Below are 16,150 nucleotides of genomic sequence, written 5' to 3' on the forward strand. Positions count from 1 at the left end.
CCTCAGCATTCCCGTGACCTTGTGCCGGGGCCCCTGGTGTGCCACCTGCATGTCACCGCCACCACCACCACGCAATGCCCGTTGTCACAGGTGGCCCCTGGGACCCCATCCTACCCCAAGAAGCTGATGTGTTTTCCCCTTCCTCCTAGACCCTGCCTTCCTGGTCCAGTTCTAAGTCGGCCACGCCCGATCCTTCCCTACTGCCATACACACACGGCGTAAAGGATCGTGTCTGAATGTGCCCCAGGATGCTGGAGTCAGATCAGGGAGCACTCTCCACCCCTCGACAGAGTTTTCCCCTGGTTGGGGGCAGAAGGAGGCATTAGTACCTTGTGCACAGGGAATGAGAACCACTGGGGTGGTCAGGGCAGGTGGCCTTTCAGCTGCCAGCTCTGCTCTGGGGCACTCTAGACCCTCCCAGCCGGGCAGAGAAAGCCCCATCCTTGAGTCATGCAACCCAGTCCCGCCTTCTTTCTAACACTCCTGTAGGCAATGTGGAAAAGCCGAGAAATCACAAGCTTTGAGTCAGACAGACCTGGGCCCCAGTCCAGACTCTGCCCCTGACGAGTCCTGAGCCTGGACAACTCCCTTGACCTCTCTGAGCTATTCTAGAGAACTGGAGAGAGTAGCACGGAGTTGTCATGAGAAGTAAGCAGAATGATAGGAACTGCTTGGTGAGGGCCCCGCAAACGGTGGGCAGCCCCCCACCCCTGCCATCTTGGCAGAGATGGGCTTCCTCACGCCTCCACCCCACCCCAGACATGTTGCTGCAAAGGCCTCCTCTGCTTTGAAACTTACCTGCCCTGTATTCAGCCCCCTGGGGTGAGTCTCTCCTCCGCCCCTATCAAGCTGATAACTTGCTGATGTAGTAAATCAACGTTGGGGGAGCTCTAATCCCTGGGCCTCACCCACCCCCTTCCAGGTGACGGCTGCCCCACCACAGTGACCCACCAGGGACAAAGTATGGAGGGTGTTGGCCAAATGAAGGAGTGATTCTTGAAGGGAGAATGCCAGGCCAGGCAGAGGTGTCCCGCAGCCACCATGACTTCCTCTGGCTGGTCTGCCTGCCCCCAGGCTCTCCGCTACCCAGATTGGGCACTTTCTCTACTGGAAAACCTTTCTCCTGCTATGCCTGGCTTGGGGTTCAGGCAGCCTCCCAGAGATGCGGAGGGAGGTGGAGGAAGGATGTCTGGGCTCCTCTGCCCTGAACCTTGCCCGCACTTCCTTCTTTGGGGACTGTGCTCCTGCAGGTCCCCACTTGAATTTCCCCTTCCTTTCGATTTACCTCTGTGCACATCCTAGTCAGCCTGCAAGGCCAGGGAAAATGCCACCTCCTTGACTGATTCCTTGATTCCACCCTCAGCCTGGAGTAACTCTCCCTCTGCAGAAACTTCTCCTGACACTTGCTCTCTGGCCTTGCCCTGGAGGGAGGTGTGCCCTCGAAACCTGTGCCCTGTGACTCTGGGGGTTCCAGTTCCCCAAAGACAGAGATGAGCAGATACTAAGCAAACAAATAATTCCAGCCCAGGTCCCTTGGTTGGGTCAGAGCTGTCATAAAATTTGTCTAAAAATATTTCAGACACAGCCCAGTTCCCAGCACTGCCAGCCACTGGGAAGAGGAGGTGCTTCGCAGCACCCTACCCACAGGGGTGAAGATTGCTCACGCTGCCCCGCATCTGCCCTGTGTCTACAGCCTACCAGGTGTGTTGCTCCAGGAACTCCCCACATCTGTGCTGCCGCCAAGAGGAAGTGAGAGGAGGCTCCGTCCCTCCCCGCGGCTTCCCTCCTAAAGCCTCCCAGCCTCAGAGCAGAGTTCTTCCTCTAACACCTAATGTCGTCCACCACGGGCTCTCTCTGCCTCTGGCCCATGCTGTGCCCTCTGCCAGGCACATCCATCTCAAGCACTATTTGCATCCCGCCATTTCCCAGCTCACGAGCCATCCGTGGCTCCCAACTGCCAACAGAGTTAAGTCCAAACTCACCTTGGAATTCAAAGATTCAAAAATTCAAAGATTCAGGACTTCCCTGGTGGCGTAGTGGTTAAAAATCCGCCTGCCAATGCAGGGGACACGGGTTCGAGCCCTGGTCCGGGAGGATCCCACATGGCACAGAGCAACTAAGCCCGTGCGCCGCAACTACTGAGCCTGCACTCTAGAGCCCGTGCTCCGCAACAAGAGAAGCCACCGCAATGAGAAGCCCGTGCACCGCAAAGAAGAGTAGCCCCCGCTCACCACAACTAGAGAAAGCCCACGCGCAGCAACGAAGACCCAACGCAGCCAAATATAAATAAATAAATTAAATAAATTAAAAAAAAAAAGAATTCAAAGATTCAAGATTAAAAGATTCAAGAACTTTCATGAGGCAACCTATATCTCTGGCCCATCCCTCTTCCCATCCTTGCCCCATCCCTGAAACACACACACAGGTACATATTCACATACATGTATACAGACATACACATTTACACATATGCACACTTATACACACACACATATATACACACATACATACACACAAATACACACTTACACATAAATGCACACATATATACACACTTACATGACCCAAACTAATTTGTCGTTTAACCTGTATTTGCTTTGAGCATTACATTCATTCACTCATTCATTCACTCATTCATTCATTCATTCATCCATTCACATTCCCTTGGTGCCAGGTCCACATTAAAGCTGGGATGCAAATGTGAAGAGCACAGTTGTCTTACTTCTCCTAGAAGTACTTACTATTCAGCCAGCTTTCTAATAGCTTTTATTTAATTCTGACTACTTTAAATTTAAATAGTAGCAACCATATAGGACAGTGCAGTTCTACTGTAAAACCTTCTGGCCCTTGGGTCCCACAAAATTGGTGGCAAGTAGACTTGGGTTTGAATCCTTAGCTGTGTGACCCTGATTGGGTTGCTAAACCTCTCTGAGCCTCAGCTTTTTTTTTTTTTTTTTTTTTTGCGGCCTCTCACTGTTGTGGCCTCTCCCATTGCGGAGCACAGGCTCCGGACGCACAGGCTCAGCAGCCATGGCTCATGGGCCCAGCTGCTCCGCAGCACATGGGATCTTCCCGGACCAGGGCACGAACCCGTGTCCCCTGCATCGGCAGGTGGACTCTCAACCACTACGCCACCAGGGAAGCCCCTGAGCCTCAGCTTTATCAGTTACATCATGAACACGTTGTAACACATAAATGCAAAGATGAAATGAGCAAATGTATGCCTGGAGCCTAGAAAATGCTTAGAAAATATGTTGAATCTGAGTTTTTGTCTCTAGAAATTAAATAATTATTTGGATCATGATCCCTATCCTACTATTAACCTCAAAGATGAAATGAGCAAGTGTATGCCTGCAGCCTAGAAAATGCTTAGAAAATATGTTGAATCTGAGTTTTTGTCTCTAGAAATTAAATAATTATTTGGATCATGATCCCTATCCTACTATTAACCTTGTCAATATTTTTGAAGTCTTTTGAATATATTCAGTTGGCCTGAAATAATATAGAAATCCTGCCTCCTTCGATGTTTCAAGGACAGCAGGGGAGACAGGTTCTGGAAGTTTTCTGAGCTCCTTTTGAGCTGGGAGTGTGTCCGTGTTTTTACTTAAGTCCCCTGTAACATAATGCTCTATGTATGTTTGCTGATAGAATCATTGTACTCACTGATAACAATACTCAGAATTCAGTCCAATAAATATTTAATGCATGCACTCTGGCTAGACACTATGGGAAACACAAAGCAAACCACAACAGTTCCTAACCTTGGAAACTTAATCTAACAGCGGAGGCAACATGTTTGCTTGCGATCGTGTTGCCCTCTGACTCTGGGTGTGAAGCCCTTGGGATGGGGCCGTTCTGGTCAGGCTAAGTGCCTCTGCCCAGGCAGTGAGAGATGAGGGGGGCCAAAAGCCTGGTTTGGGGCGTAAGGTTGTCTTGAGCCACCTACTTCGTGGTCAGGAATCTCCTTCTGATATTAAACCAGCAGAAACACCCGGAGCACAAGGCATTGAAGACCACAGGGCAGAACTCAAGCTAATCTGCCATGGCCACCTCTCCAGTGACCAGCTTTTGTTCCAGATTACTGCATCTCAGGTCACACAGTGGTCTGACTCTGACAAGGAACGCAGCAGCCAGGCCCCAGGGGAAGGGCCAGGGGAGGAGTCTCCAGGTGCAGAAAAGCACGATCCCCTGGGCCTCTTCCCAGGCAGGACTTCGGCTGAACTCTGCCCTCTGTTCCTTTCCTGATCCTGCCCCCAACCCCACCTGCCCTTCCATTTGCACCTCCCAGGAGGATGTGGATGGCAAAATCCGGCTTCATTTTTAATTAATTAATTTATTTATTCATTTATTTATTTTTGGCTGCGTGGGCTCTGTAGTCTGCAGCATGCGGGCTTAGTTGCCCCGCAGCATGTGGGATCTCAGTTCCCCAACCAGGGATCGAACCCGCCTCCCAGGCGTTGGAAGGCAGATTCTTAACCACTGGACCATCAGGAAAGTCCCCTGACTTCATGTTTAAAGTGTACCCTACCACACATATTCTCTCTCTCTCTCTCTGTCTCTCTCTGTCTCTCTCCCTCTCTCTCTCTCTCTCTCTCTCTCTCTGTCTCTCAGCTGTGTAATTGAATGGCTGAAAGGACATTCAACTGAGTTGCCTTTTTTGTTCCAGGTTCTTATTCCTATGTTCTTACTTCATCTATGCTGAGGAAGAGAGAAAATCTTACCCATTTTTTTTTTTTACATCTTTATTGGAGTATAATTGCTTTACAATGGTGTGTTAGTTTCTGCTTTATAACAAAGTAGATCAGCTATACATATACATATATCCCCATATCTCCTCCCTCTTACGTCTCCCTCCCACCCTCCCTATCCCTCCCCTCTAGATGGTCACAAAGCACCGAGCTGATCTCCCTTGTGCTATGTGGCTGCTTCCCATTAGCTATCTGTTTTACTTACCCATTTTTAAGAAGGAATTCCTGGTCAGTTTGAAATAAAACGATAGTGGAAAAGGGGGAAACTGGGGTGAAAGTCCAGTGTTTAGGGTATAATGCCTGGGAACGCCACACTGAATAATACAGTCCTGACCTCCAGGAACCTACCGCCTGCTGGGGGAGACAGGCCATCAGCACAGAGCTTGAGTGCTAAACAGGGGCTGAGCGTGAAGTGAGGGTCCCTAACCCAGACCCAGAGGGCCAGGAGAGATGCTGTGGAGGAACTGACCAGGCTGAAGACAAAGGATTCAGAACAGTAGCACATGGACTGAACAGAAAAGCATTTCGGCAGCAGGAAGTCCCCACGCAAAGCCATGACATATTGAGGAAGGGGGAGAAGAAAACTAACAGGTTTGGATCGTAAATGGCCACAAGGTGCTTGACTTGTAGCGTAAGGATAAGGAAAGTTTTGTGCAGGGAAATGACATAATATATTTGCATTTTAGAAAGGATTTGGGGGGAGAAGATAGATTTGGGAAGACCAGTTAGTGTTACCGAACCCAGGTCCGGCTGCTCCCCGCTCAAAAGACAATAAAGAGAACAGTTTGGTGGAAAGGAAAGTTTGCTTTATTTTGGATGCGGGCAACCGGGGATGGGTGGGGTGGGTGGGTGTGGACGTCTGTCCAAAGGCCGACGCCCCGCCCCCAACAATCAGGGGGCAAGAGCTTTTATAGACAGAGGGAGGGGCCTACATGCAGAAACAATACAGTCAGCTCTGACAGCCATCTTGAAATTGGTCGTCGGCGGTCTGATCAGCGTCACCTCAATTGTTTTAGGTACAGTTAATCTTCAGCTCCAGGTTCGCTTTGGCCTCCATTTCTTTGAGGCCGATTCTCGGAATTGTGGCAGCTTATGTCGTGGCTACAGTCTGGTCGTCATGTAGTTCACTTCTTCCACCTGGTGGGAGTTTCAGTATCTATAAGACAGCTTGCAGGACATGGCTCAGAATATTGTCCACAGCACTTGAGGAGGAACAAAACGTCCTTGACTATATGACTAAGCGATTATTTGGTCTCCTTTGACGGTTTTCCTTTGTTTCTGCATTTTCTCTCTTCTCTGATTAAACTTATTCTTTGGCTAAAGGTTTTCCACAGACGAAAGGCAGGCTAGGACATAGTGGTGGCAGGGGCAAGGACCATAGGGTCCTGCTCTGTTTCGTTAGGAGGCTCTCGTAACAATGCTTGGGATGGGGGGAGCGGCAACAGGGATGGAGTGAAAAGGGCTGATGGGAGACATCACAGAGGAGCCTCATCTGGCCTGGTGGCTGTGAGATGGGGGAAGAGTCCAAACGCATTCATGTGTCCCACTAGGGCCACCAGGCAGGTAGTGGTGTCATTCTGGAGGAGAGGGACCCAGAAGGACATGTAGTGGGAGCAGGTAGAGGAGGAGAGGGTGAGGGATTCCTTTGAGACACGCTGCCTCAGAGGTGCCTGTGGGGCGTCTGAGCAGAGATGGCCAGCAGGCAGCCTGATCAACTGGTATGGAGCAGAGGAGAAAGTCCTGGGGCTGAGAGAGGACTGGGAGAGTCCTTCGAGCCCTAGGGAGGTGGGAGCACCCACGGAGCGTGTGAGGTCTAAACAACGAGGAGGCCAAGGCCGAGCGCTGAGGGACGCCAACGTTGAAGGGATGGACAGAAGAGGCGGAGGAGGCGTGGTGGGAGGTGCAGAGAGATCAGGGAGTCGGGGTGTCGGGAAGCAAGGGCAGCTGTGAAGCGGCGGGGAGAGGAGCCTATAGGCTTCCAAAGTTGCAGATACAACCAAGTCCCCAGGTCTGGAGGTCGGGGAGGGCAGGTACTTGCCTAGTCCAAAATCAGCGTGCAATAAATCACTCCTGAACGAACAGATGAAAGCCCGAGATATGTCGTGAATGGCAGGGGAGAAGCCTCGGTGTGTTCACTTCTCTGGGCTGCAGAGTGGGTCAGAGGTGAAGGCCGCTCAGCTAGTTCAGTACCAGGATCTACACCCCTCCTCCACGGCCGCAGCTATAATCACCTCCTCTTCCTCTCTCATCCTCTCCAGGAATAGGCAGCAAAGCACGAATCTCATAGAGGCGTGAGAAAGCCCCCAAAGTTTTATAACAGGTCTTCATGACACAAATTGCCGCAGAGGGAAAAAGAGTCAGCCCTAAGAAGCTTATCTTAGAATATATCATGACTCGAATTACACAGGAGGACCTAGGTAAATAGATGCAAACAGGGATGAACGCAGCTACAATGACGGTAAACTCCAAGGGGTCAGATCTCAGCTGCACACCCGGCCGGCAGTGAGCGCTGGGTGAGGGGAAGGCAAGTGACAGTCAAGAGCCCAGGCAGAGGGGGAGGTGTCTTCCGGAGGAGAAGGAGGCCTGAGGGGAACTGGAGGAGGAAGCACAATTTCTCAGGAAGGCCCAGTCACCTTGGGCAAGGTGGCTTCCGAAGCTGGAAGAAATGCAACCGTGATGGGCCCCCCAGCTCAGGGAAACACCAGATCCAGGACTTGAGGGACCGGGAGAGGACCAGAGGCTTTCCTAGGGAGTCACCACCACATGGGATGCCCACAGACACAAGGTAAATTGGGCCTGTGTCTAAAAGAAATCAGTTTCTGGGCCGGTAAGGTGTTTAAAAAATCTCACTAATAATGCACAGGGGATCAGGCCTCAGGGATGTGTGTCCCAGCACCTCCACTGGCTGATAACCTTGAAGAGGCTGTCTCACCTCGCAGGGCCTCAACATGTCCATCTGCAGGACCTTACATAGTCCCTTTTACAACCTACTTCCAAAGATTGGGGGGACCAAATTAGATAAGTGTACGTGACAGTGCATCCATAGCCTATAACCTCTCTGTGAATGCCACTGTGTCACTCGTCACCCTGCCTTGTAAAGAAGGCTGTGGGTATCTGACTCCCAGCTAAACCAAGGGAGCCACCAGAGCAGCTAACGATCACGTCTGATTCCTCTTTTTTATTCTCAGTGGCAAGCATGTTATCTAGTACACGTCAACTGCTCAAAAAAGTTGGCTGAATAGATAAGTCATTGGTATGTAAAGGGAACTATCATGAAAAGACCACTGTGTGTTTCATAGCAGTTAGATCTAGGAAAGCTCTTTTCCACTGCGAACTGTGACTAAAATAGTCTACTCTGATTCTAACCTTCTGTCCTATTCTAACTTGTGTCACATAATATTTGTGTTCTTGAGAGCAAAATCCTTATCACAGTCATTCACTTCAATGTAAGCTCCACATGGGCAAGAACTTGGTTTTGTTCAGAGCTGTACCTCAGCACCTAGAGCAGGGCCTTGTGCTTGTTACAACTCAATACGGATTTGGTAAATGAATGAGTGGCTTCTGACCCTCAGCACAATGCTAGGCATTCAGCAAATGTTTGTTGAATGGATAAATTATTAAACAAGGGGGATTCTGTTTCTTTCTAATGTCCCTTTCTAGCATTATCAACCGAGGCAGTATAGCAAGGTGGGCAGGCAGGCAAGCCCTGGAGTCAGATGGTCTGAGTTTGAATCCTGGCTCTTCTACTTAGCAGCTGGGTGACCTAGAGTGAGCCACTGAACCTCTCTGTGTTTCAGTTTTCTCACCTGCAAAATGAGGATAATAATAATTTTTCTAATAGGATTATATGAATTTATTTGAAAGATACATATTTTGCACAGTGTCTGGCACATAGTAATTGCTATTTTTTTATGACCATATCAGTCTCTTAATAATCTTCAATGGCTCCCCTAGCTACGGAATAAGATTTAAAGTCAAGGTCCCTAGGGACTTCCCTGGTGGTCCAGTGGTTAAGACGCTGCGCTTCCACCGCAGGGCACTTGGGTTCAGTTCCTGGTCAGTGAACTAAGATCCCACATACCATGTGACGCAGCCAAAAAATAAAATAAAATCACGGTCCCCACAATTTGGACTCCAGGTCCCTCTCTTTCCAGTCCCATCTTCCTACACTTTTTTTTTTTTTTTTTTGTGGTACGCGGGCCTCTCACTGTTGTGGCCTCTCCCGTTGCGGAGCACAGGCTCTGGACGCGCAGGCTCAGCGGTCATGGCTCACGTGCCCAGCCGCTCCGCGGCATGTGGGATCTTCCCGGACCAGGGCACGAACCCGTGTCTCCTGCATCGGCAGGCGGATTCTCAACCACTGCGCCACCAGGGAAGCCCCATCTTCCCACACTTTAACACTAAGTACTCTTTACAGGCTACTACGCTGTACCAGGCACTCCACGACGTGGTGTATATCCATTAATTTGTTTCCCTTTTTGCACAGCTCTATTAGGTAGGACTTATTATTGCCCATATGTCACTAATGATGTGGCCAAGGCTCTCTGACATGAAAGTTCATGCTCTTATTCACTGGCTTCTGAAATCCTTGCTATGCCGATTGGTCTATGGACCATCATTTACGAACATTACCTGGGAGCTTCCTAGAAATGCAGACTCTTGGGCCTCACCTCAGACCAAGTGAATCAGAATCTGCATTTTAGCAAGACCCCCCCAGGGGACTACTGGGCACAGTAAAGTTTTAGAAGTACTGTTGTAAACTACTTTCCATCAGTCAGACACAACTGCTAATTAAATCAAATATGTGATCTTATTTAATCCCTACAACAATCTGGGAGGTCACAGGGTGGCGGGGTGGTCAGCATTGTTATCCCATTTTGTAGATGAGGGTACTTAAGGCTCTGAGGGTTGAGTATCTTGAGCTGAACCCACGTGTGCCTTATGCCAGCATGATGTTCTGACCACACTCAATCCCAACTTCCTCTGCCTGGAATGTCTTCACTCCCTCTCTCCCCCTTGACTTCTTCTCCTCCTTTTAGGCTCCACTTAAGACCCCTTCCTGCTAGGTGAAGACCTTCTTATCTACATCCCACTAGTCAGATTAATTTCTTCTTCCCTCAAAGTGCCCACAGCTCCTTGCACCTACCCTTTTCTTGGCCCTAATTCATTCTTTTTTAAAGAAATCGTACTAAGTACATACTGTGTGCCAGGCACATAGTAGGCATTGAGTAAATGTTTACTCCCAATGCATTGCTGATTGAGTTTATTAAAAGCATTTTCATCACACCTGTGTTATTCTCCTGTGTGTTTGTTTTTCTATTCCTCCCACTGCTCTGAGCTCCTCTGTATACTCAGGGCTTAGAGTTTGGCATCCTATAGGGCATCAAGTCATCGGAAAACAAACTAAATGCTCTCCCATCTAAAGATGAAATTTGTCTATACTTAGAGTGTTACTAGGAGTGAGGCCTTCCAATTCCCAAGAATAGCAGAGGACACAAGTGAGATGATGGATGTAAGGCCAACTGGCCCGAGGCAGGGGAACACAATCAGATTCACAGGTTGCATCAGACGGAAATTCTCTGGACCACCCAGTTCCAGAAACTGCCCTGGAGACATTCCGGACCACCCAGTTCCAGAAACTGACCTGGGGACTTTGAACCCGGCCCAGCCTTCCCGCCTTTCGAGGGGCGGGACTAACGGTTCCCCAGGATACCCGAAAAGACCACCAAATAAGGAATACTCTGCGCCCTCCCAGATTCACCACACCCCTTTCCCTTCTTCCCCTATAAAATCTTGCCCAACCCTCGCCCGGGTGCGACTTCTCTGGCCCCTCTCTCTCGGACCAGTGAACGTCGCCCGGGAGCGCTCCCTAATAAAGCTCACTTGAAGCTTTCCTCTGTTTCGCGGTGCCGTTAGAACGGACACCTCTCTGCTCACCATCCCGGACCTGACACCGGATGCCAGAATTGACAACTGTCACAAAATTTGCAGATACTTGAAAATCTAACCCTCATTTTTCCAGGTCATCAAAGGAAGACCCAGAAATATTAGGTGATCTTAGAAGTCCCCAGGGTTAAAACCATGTCCCCAGTAACCTTCTGTCATTTCACAAGAGAAGTAGAAAGGGCAAAGGTGGCCGTGGTGCAGGGCAAAGATCTCCCAGACACAGAGAACCTAATAGTTCCCTGTGTTGCGTCTCCTTTACAGGGAGACCTGGGCAAACCACATGTTTCTAGGGGGTTGAATTAGTTTCTAAAGCTCCTTCCAGCTCTAAGATGCTGTGCTATAAAATGAGAGAAATGTGAACCTTTGGTTGCTATGATCTGAAAATATTTTGAATGTGGAGAATCAAATAGTACAGCAGTGCATGAACAAAATAATATGTTAATGACTAAGAAGATTGTACTTGATCCAATGGGAAACAGCAGAGCTGCTGCTGGTGGTGTGTGTGTGTGTGTGTGTGTGTGTCTTCCTCCCTTGAGCTCAAACATATTTTAAATCACTAATATAGTAATCAGGCCTCTGGCAGCCTATCTTGCCCCCCCCCCACACACAAACCACTTCAAATTAAAATGGGGGGGAAAAATTCCACTGCCCCTGCTTACATCCTTGCTGTATCTGGGTGGCTTTTTTTTTTTTTTTTTAAGAAATTTTTGTCCTGGTGAAAGTGTTGCATTGACAGCCCCTGGAGGGGCCTCTGATCTCAGACTGGGACACGTGGATGTGGGCCAGGAGCTGGGGGTTTTATTAGCATTTCGCTTTTGCACACCAACCGCCCCTGCTAGGCCGTCACAATCTGGCCTAGCAGAGGGCCCCCGGACCCCCAACCGAGGAGTGGTCAGATCGGCCACCCCAGAAGCACTCTGGCCAGACCATGTGCTCGGGGCCCTAACAGCGGGGAAAATGGACGCGCTGGGACGTGTCTGGCCGCCCGGCAACAGGAAGGGTTAGGTCCCCAACCTTTCCCCCACCGAAGGGTCGGGGCCAGGAGACGAAAGCGGGCCAGAGGCCGCACGTGGGTCTAACTACCGCCCGGCTCCAAGCTCTGGCCCACTCCGGGGCTCCCGCCCCGGGCTGGTCCACGCAGGCCTAGGCGTCGTCGCGTCCCCAGCCGAGCCCCCGAGGCCGTCTGCGCCGCTCGCGCCCCGCAGAGGCGGAGGCGCAGCTGCCCCTCCCCGCCCGACGGCCGCGCCCGCGCCGATTGGCCGCCCTCTCGTCCAGGTGGGGCGCCCCGCCCCTCGGCGGCTCCAGGTGCGGCGGTTGGACCCGGGCCGGGGCCGGGGTCGGGGCGCCATGGCCGAGTCCCAGCTCGGCTGCCTGGACGAGGCGCACGTGAACGAGAGGGTGACCGCGGCGCAGGCAGCCTTCTACTACTGCGAGCGGCGGCGGGCCGCGCTCGAGGCGCTGCTGGGCGGCGGCGAGCAGGCCTACCGCGAGCGGGTCAAGGAGGAGCAGTTGCGGGACTTCCTCTCCAGCCAGGAGCGTCAGGCCCTCGGCGCCGCCTGGAGCCCCTACGAAGTCGCCGCCGCCGCCGCCGCCGCCGCCCGGGGCAAGAGCGAGGCCGAGACCCCGACGCAGGACGCGGCCGAGTCCGGCGAGTCCCTGGCCTACTGGCCCGACCGCTCCGACACCGAGGTGCCCCCGCTGGAGCTGGGCTGGACCGAAACAGCCTTCTACCGCGGCGTGAGCCGCGTCAGCCTCTTCACTCACCCTCCTAAGGAGGAGAAGGCGCCCCACCTGAAGCAAGTGGTCCGGCAGATGATCCAACAGGCCCAGAAGGTAGGCCACTCCCCCCACGCCTGGCCCCTTGGACCAGGCGCCACCTCCGAGGCAAGGCCTGGGCCTGGCCGCCCTTTCCACCCTCTGGAAAATGGGCCCAGAACCCTCCCTTCCGACGTGGGGCTGGTGAGTCCTCTGGAGAGCGTGGATGTGAACGTGTTTGGCAAATTACAAGGTGTTGGGACAGTTGCTTGTCGTCACCATTACAGTGTCCAGAGGCGCTGGTTTTCCTCTGCTCTGTGCTTCTGTTTCCCTGTCTGGTTTCTCTCCCTAGGGAAGAGTGTGGGCTGTGGAGTCCTTTGGTAAAATGGGCCACTCAAAGGTCTTGATAATAACCTATGTGCTGCTCAGGGATTTACAAAACATATCCCTGGCCATTTTCTGATTTGATCCTCAGGCAACCCCAGGAAGTGTGGTGTGGCCTCCCACCCCAAGCCACGCTGCTCTTAGAAGGTCCCCCAGAGTCAAGGCTGGCCTGGCCCCTGACATTCACTCCGGCTCTGGGCCCAGTGCTAGAGCTCACGCAGTCTAGGATGAATTAAGGGATGTATTTTGAGCACCTACTACGTACCTGACTCTATGCTGGGTGCTTTGACAAGGCAGATCCCTGGACTTAGCAGGTCAAGAAGAAGCTCCCACTTACGGCGTCTACTCTACCTGGGGATTGAGAGGAGGTGATGTTTCCAGAGTGGCTGGTATTCTAATACTGGTGGGGCCAGTAGTTCGTAGGGCAGGAGGAGGATTTACTGTTTGCCCTTGGGTAGGGATACCTGGGTAGGGCTTCCAGATAAAATATAAGATGTCCTGTTAAGTTTGAATTCCAGATAAACAACAAGAAAAAATTTAGTATTATTCAGTATGACCCAAATATTGCATTGGGACATACTGATGCTAAAAAGTCATTCACTGTTTCTGTGAAATTCAAAGTTAATGGGGACATTCTGTATTTTTATTTGCTAAGTCTGGTTCCCCTACATTGAGATTTGTTAAGAAACATCAGCAGCCTTCGGTGCCCAGTTCAAAATATACAGCAGGAGTGGCTTGGGTTCACCATTCTGATTCAACTCAGTAACTGTGGCTGGAGCCCTTTTATCCCTGAACGAGCCTAGAAAGACCGGTGGTGGGCCTCCTCTTCCTGGAAGGCGCAATGCAGGTAGTTGGCTAGATTGGCTGCCAGAAGGAAGGGTTAACTTTTCCCTGTCCATGTTTCCACCCTCCCTCTCTAAAGAATTCCAGCTTGTCTACCTGAGCGTTCTTTGTATATTGCATTCTGCAAAAGAGAAAGACAAGTTTGGACAGAGGAGGAGAAAGGACTGGGTGACAGTACTGTGCAGCAGGGTGCAGCTGGGGTCAGGGGTCAGGGCTCACGCTGTAATACTAGCAAACCTTGATTTATGCATCCTTAATATGTGCCAGCCACTGTGCTAATGATTTACCTGCATTTTTTCTTTTGCTTTTCACAACTACGGAGTAAGATGGGTATTTTCCTTATGTTTGGATTCAGAACAGTTAAGTCACTTGCTGAGCCAGGGTTCAAACACCAAAGTCCTTCTTAACTGCTGTGCTGTCAGTTGATGGTGCAACAGACTAAACCAAGGAGCTGGAATGGAACTAGCCTGGTCACAACCTGGACTGCAGGTTGTGAACCCCTGTTACAAGAAGGGGGAGACAGGGCCCTGCCCACTAGAACTTCTAGTCCCATATGGGATGTCAGGAATCTCCTATGTAGTGGAGTGTTCTTAACTCTCTAAATATTTAACAACAGAAACTTTAACAACTGTGAACCGATCCAATGCATACGTATTAAACCAGTAATTATTTCCTGAGTGCCTACCGTGTGCTGGGCACTAGCCATAGGAGGATATAAGGTGGCCTTTGCCCTCCAAGAGTTAATTCAAGTGCTGGGGGATGTGCTGGAAGGAAAGCAGTTTTTGAGGCTGGATATGCCTAATCTGGGAGGGCTTCCCAAGGAACGTAAATTGCAGAGTTGAAAGGAGAGAGAGAAGGAAACTGGAATGGGCAGTTTCTCCTTAAGAGACTCAGGAGAGAGAGATTTTCGATGTACTTTGCTTAAAGTACAGGCGGAAAAGTGCCTTCAGGGACCCAGAAGTGAGTCCGTGGCCTCTCCCACGCTGGCAGAGAGGGACCAGGGGAGGTTGCTGCTGCTTGGGCTGCTGTGGCCACTGTAACTGCAGGGCGGGGGCAGGGGGGACTGGACTTAAATCAAGACCCTGTGTAGACAAGGAAACGGCTGGTTCTCATTTACAAGGGCAGAGTGAGAGGACCAAATAACTGCGATTTGGAAGAAGAGTGCATTTGGTCATTGGACAAATATTTCGAGGTTTACTATGTGCTAAGCACTTCAGTAGAAAACAGACATATAAAACACACCTCTGCTCTTAAATGGCCTAATAGTCTAATAAACCATCATTTTAATACAGAATGATGGGTGCTTAACAGAGGGCGTGGCAGGAGGGGCACTGACCCAGCCCCTGAACCGGGTTAGGGAAGGACCTTTGATGCTGAGGGCCTGTCTACAAGCGTGTCTGAATGCAGCAAGAAGGGTGGAATTGCACCAAGCATCTACCCATCTTTGCGCCCCAGCTCCCTTCTGACCAGCGGCATCCATTTTTGAGTCTACTAAGTAGGTTTAGAGAGTATCGCCTGTGCTCCAGGAGCAGAGGAAAACCTACTGGCCACCCACCTTGAAGACTGACCCTTGGCCCCTGCATTCCTGAGCCCCACACTCAAGGATACCAACTACCCAGCTCCTCACTGCTTACCACAGTGCCTCCCCCAGCATTTCCTTTGGGCCTCAAAAACCGTGTCAGGCAGAGGGGAGGCCCCTGAGGTCCAGAAGGGTCTAATGATTTGTCTTCAGACCAAGGACAAGGAGAGGACACAGCTTCCCCAGGTCCCTGGTCAGAAGTACCAATGACCCCGTGTAGATATAAACACAACCCAGGAGAGGGTGGCTGCTGGGCTAGGAAGCTTTGATTAACTGGGAGCTGCTGCTCTTTATTCCTGTGGCAGTGAGAGGAACAGGCCCACCTGGTTGGTGGGGGACAGAGGGGCATGGGTAGCAGGCCCAGCCCTACCCCATCTCTGCCTGTCAATGGTTTGTCCCTTTCCTTCAGGGTCTGGCTCAGAGGCTAACCCTTCTTTGGCTGTTTATCACATTTTCAATCCAAAAGTGACTTTTTGTTCTCAGACGTGGCTCCTTGTTTGTGCCACATGTGTGCCTGGCACACAGCTCGATTTAGGAGAGCCCATTTTATCCTGGGGACTAGCAGCTTTGGAAGAGCGAAGACTCCCTCCTACACCTGTCCGTCATCTTTGTAGGGCCCCAGCGGCACAGGCAACCAATGATGTTTGTTTAATTGATTGGAAACTGCCTCCTATTGGCCACCCGCCCCTCTCCATCCATCTAAGGAAGCAAGTGTCTGGAGAGTCCCCAGTTGAACTGCACATTACCGAGGGACCCCTTTAATACCCATTGTTACAAGCCACCTGGCAGCAGAGAGAAGAATGCTCTAAATTGGGAGGACGGGGGTGCAGAGGGCTTTGGGGAAAGGCTCCAGGGCAGGAGACATGGTTGGCCAGGTTAGCAGCCTTGGTTAGAG

The 16,150-nt window shown here is 51.1% G+C and overlaps 1 protein-coding gene across 2 annotated transcripts in view; it reads left to right on the forward strand.

The window, feature by feature from the left end:
- Positions 1 to 11,969: 11,969 nt before the first annotated feature.
- The window catches only part of SACK1F (scaffolding CK1 anchoring protein F), a 29,699-nt gene continuing 25,518 nt past the window's right edge, over positions 11,970 to 16,150 (forward strand). The window contains exon 1 of one of the 2 annotated variants that reach the window (XM_089920054.1): positions 11,970 to 12,527. In XM_089920054.1, coding sequence (XP_089776180.1) covers positions 12,042 to 12,527 — 486 coding nt within the window. In that variant the 5' untranslated portion in view covers positions 11,970 to 12,041. The remainder of the gene's footprint in view (positions 12,528 to 16,150) is intronic. The other variant, XM_022597029.3, reaches the window with a different exon arrangement.

The sequence above is a fragment of the Delphinapterus leucas genome, chromosome 11 (assembly GCF_059928025.1).
Source record: "Delphinapterus leucas isolate spDelLeu-1000000601 "Yukka" chromosome 11, BTC_Dleu_Yukka2, whole genome shotgun sequence".
NCBI classification, from domain to species: domain Eukaryota; kingdom Metazoa; phylum Chordata; class Mammalia; order Artiodactyla; family Monodontidae; genus Delphinapterus; species Delphinapterus leucas.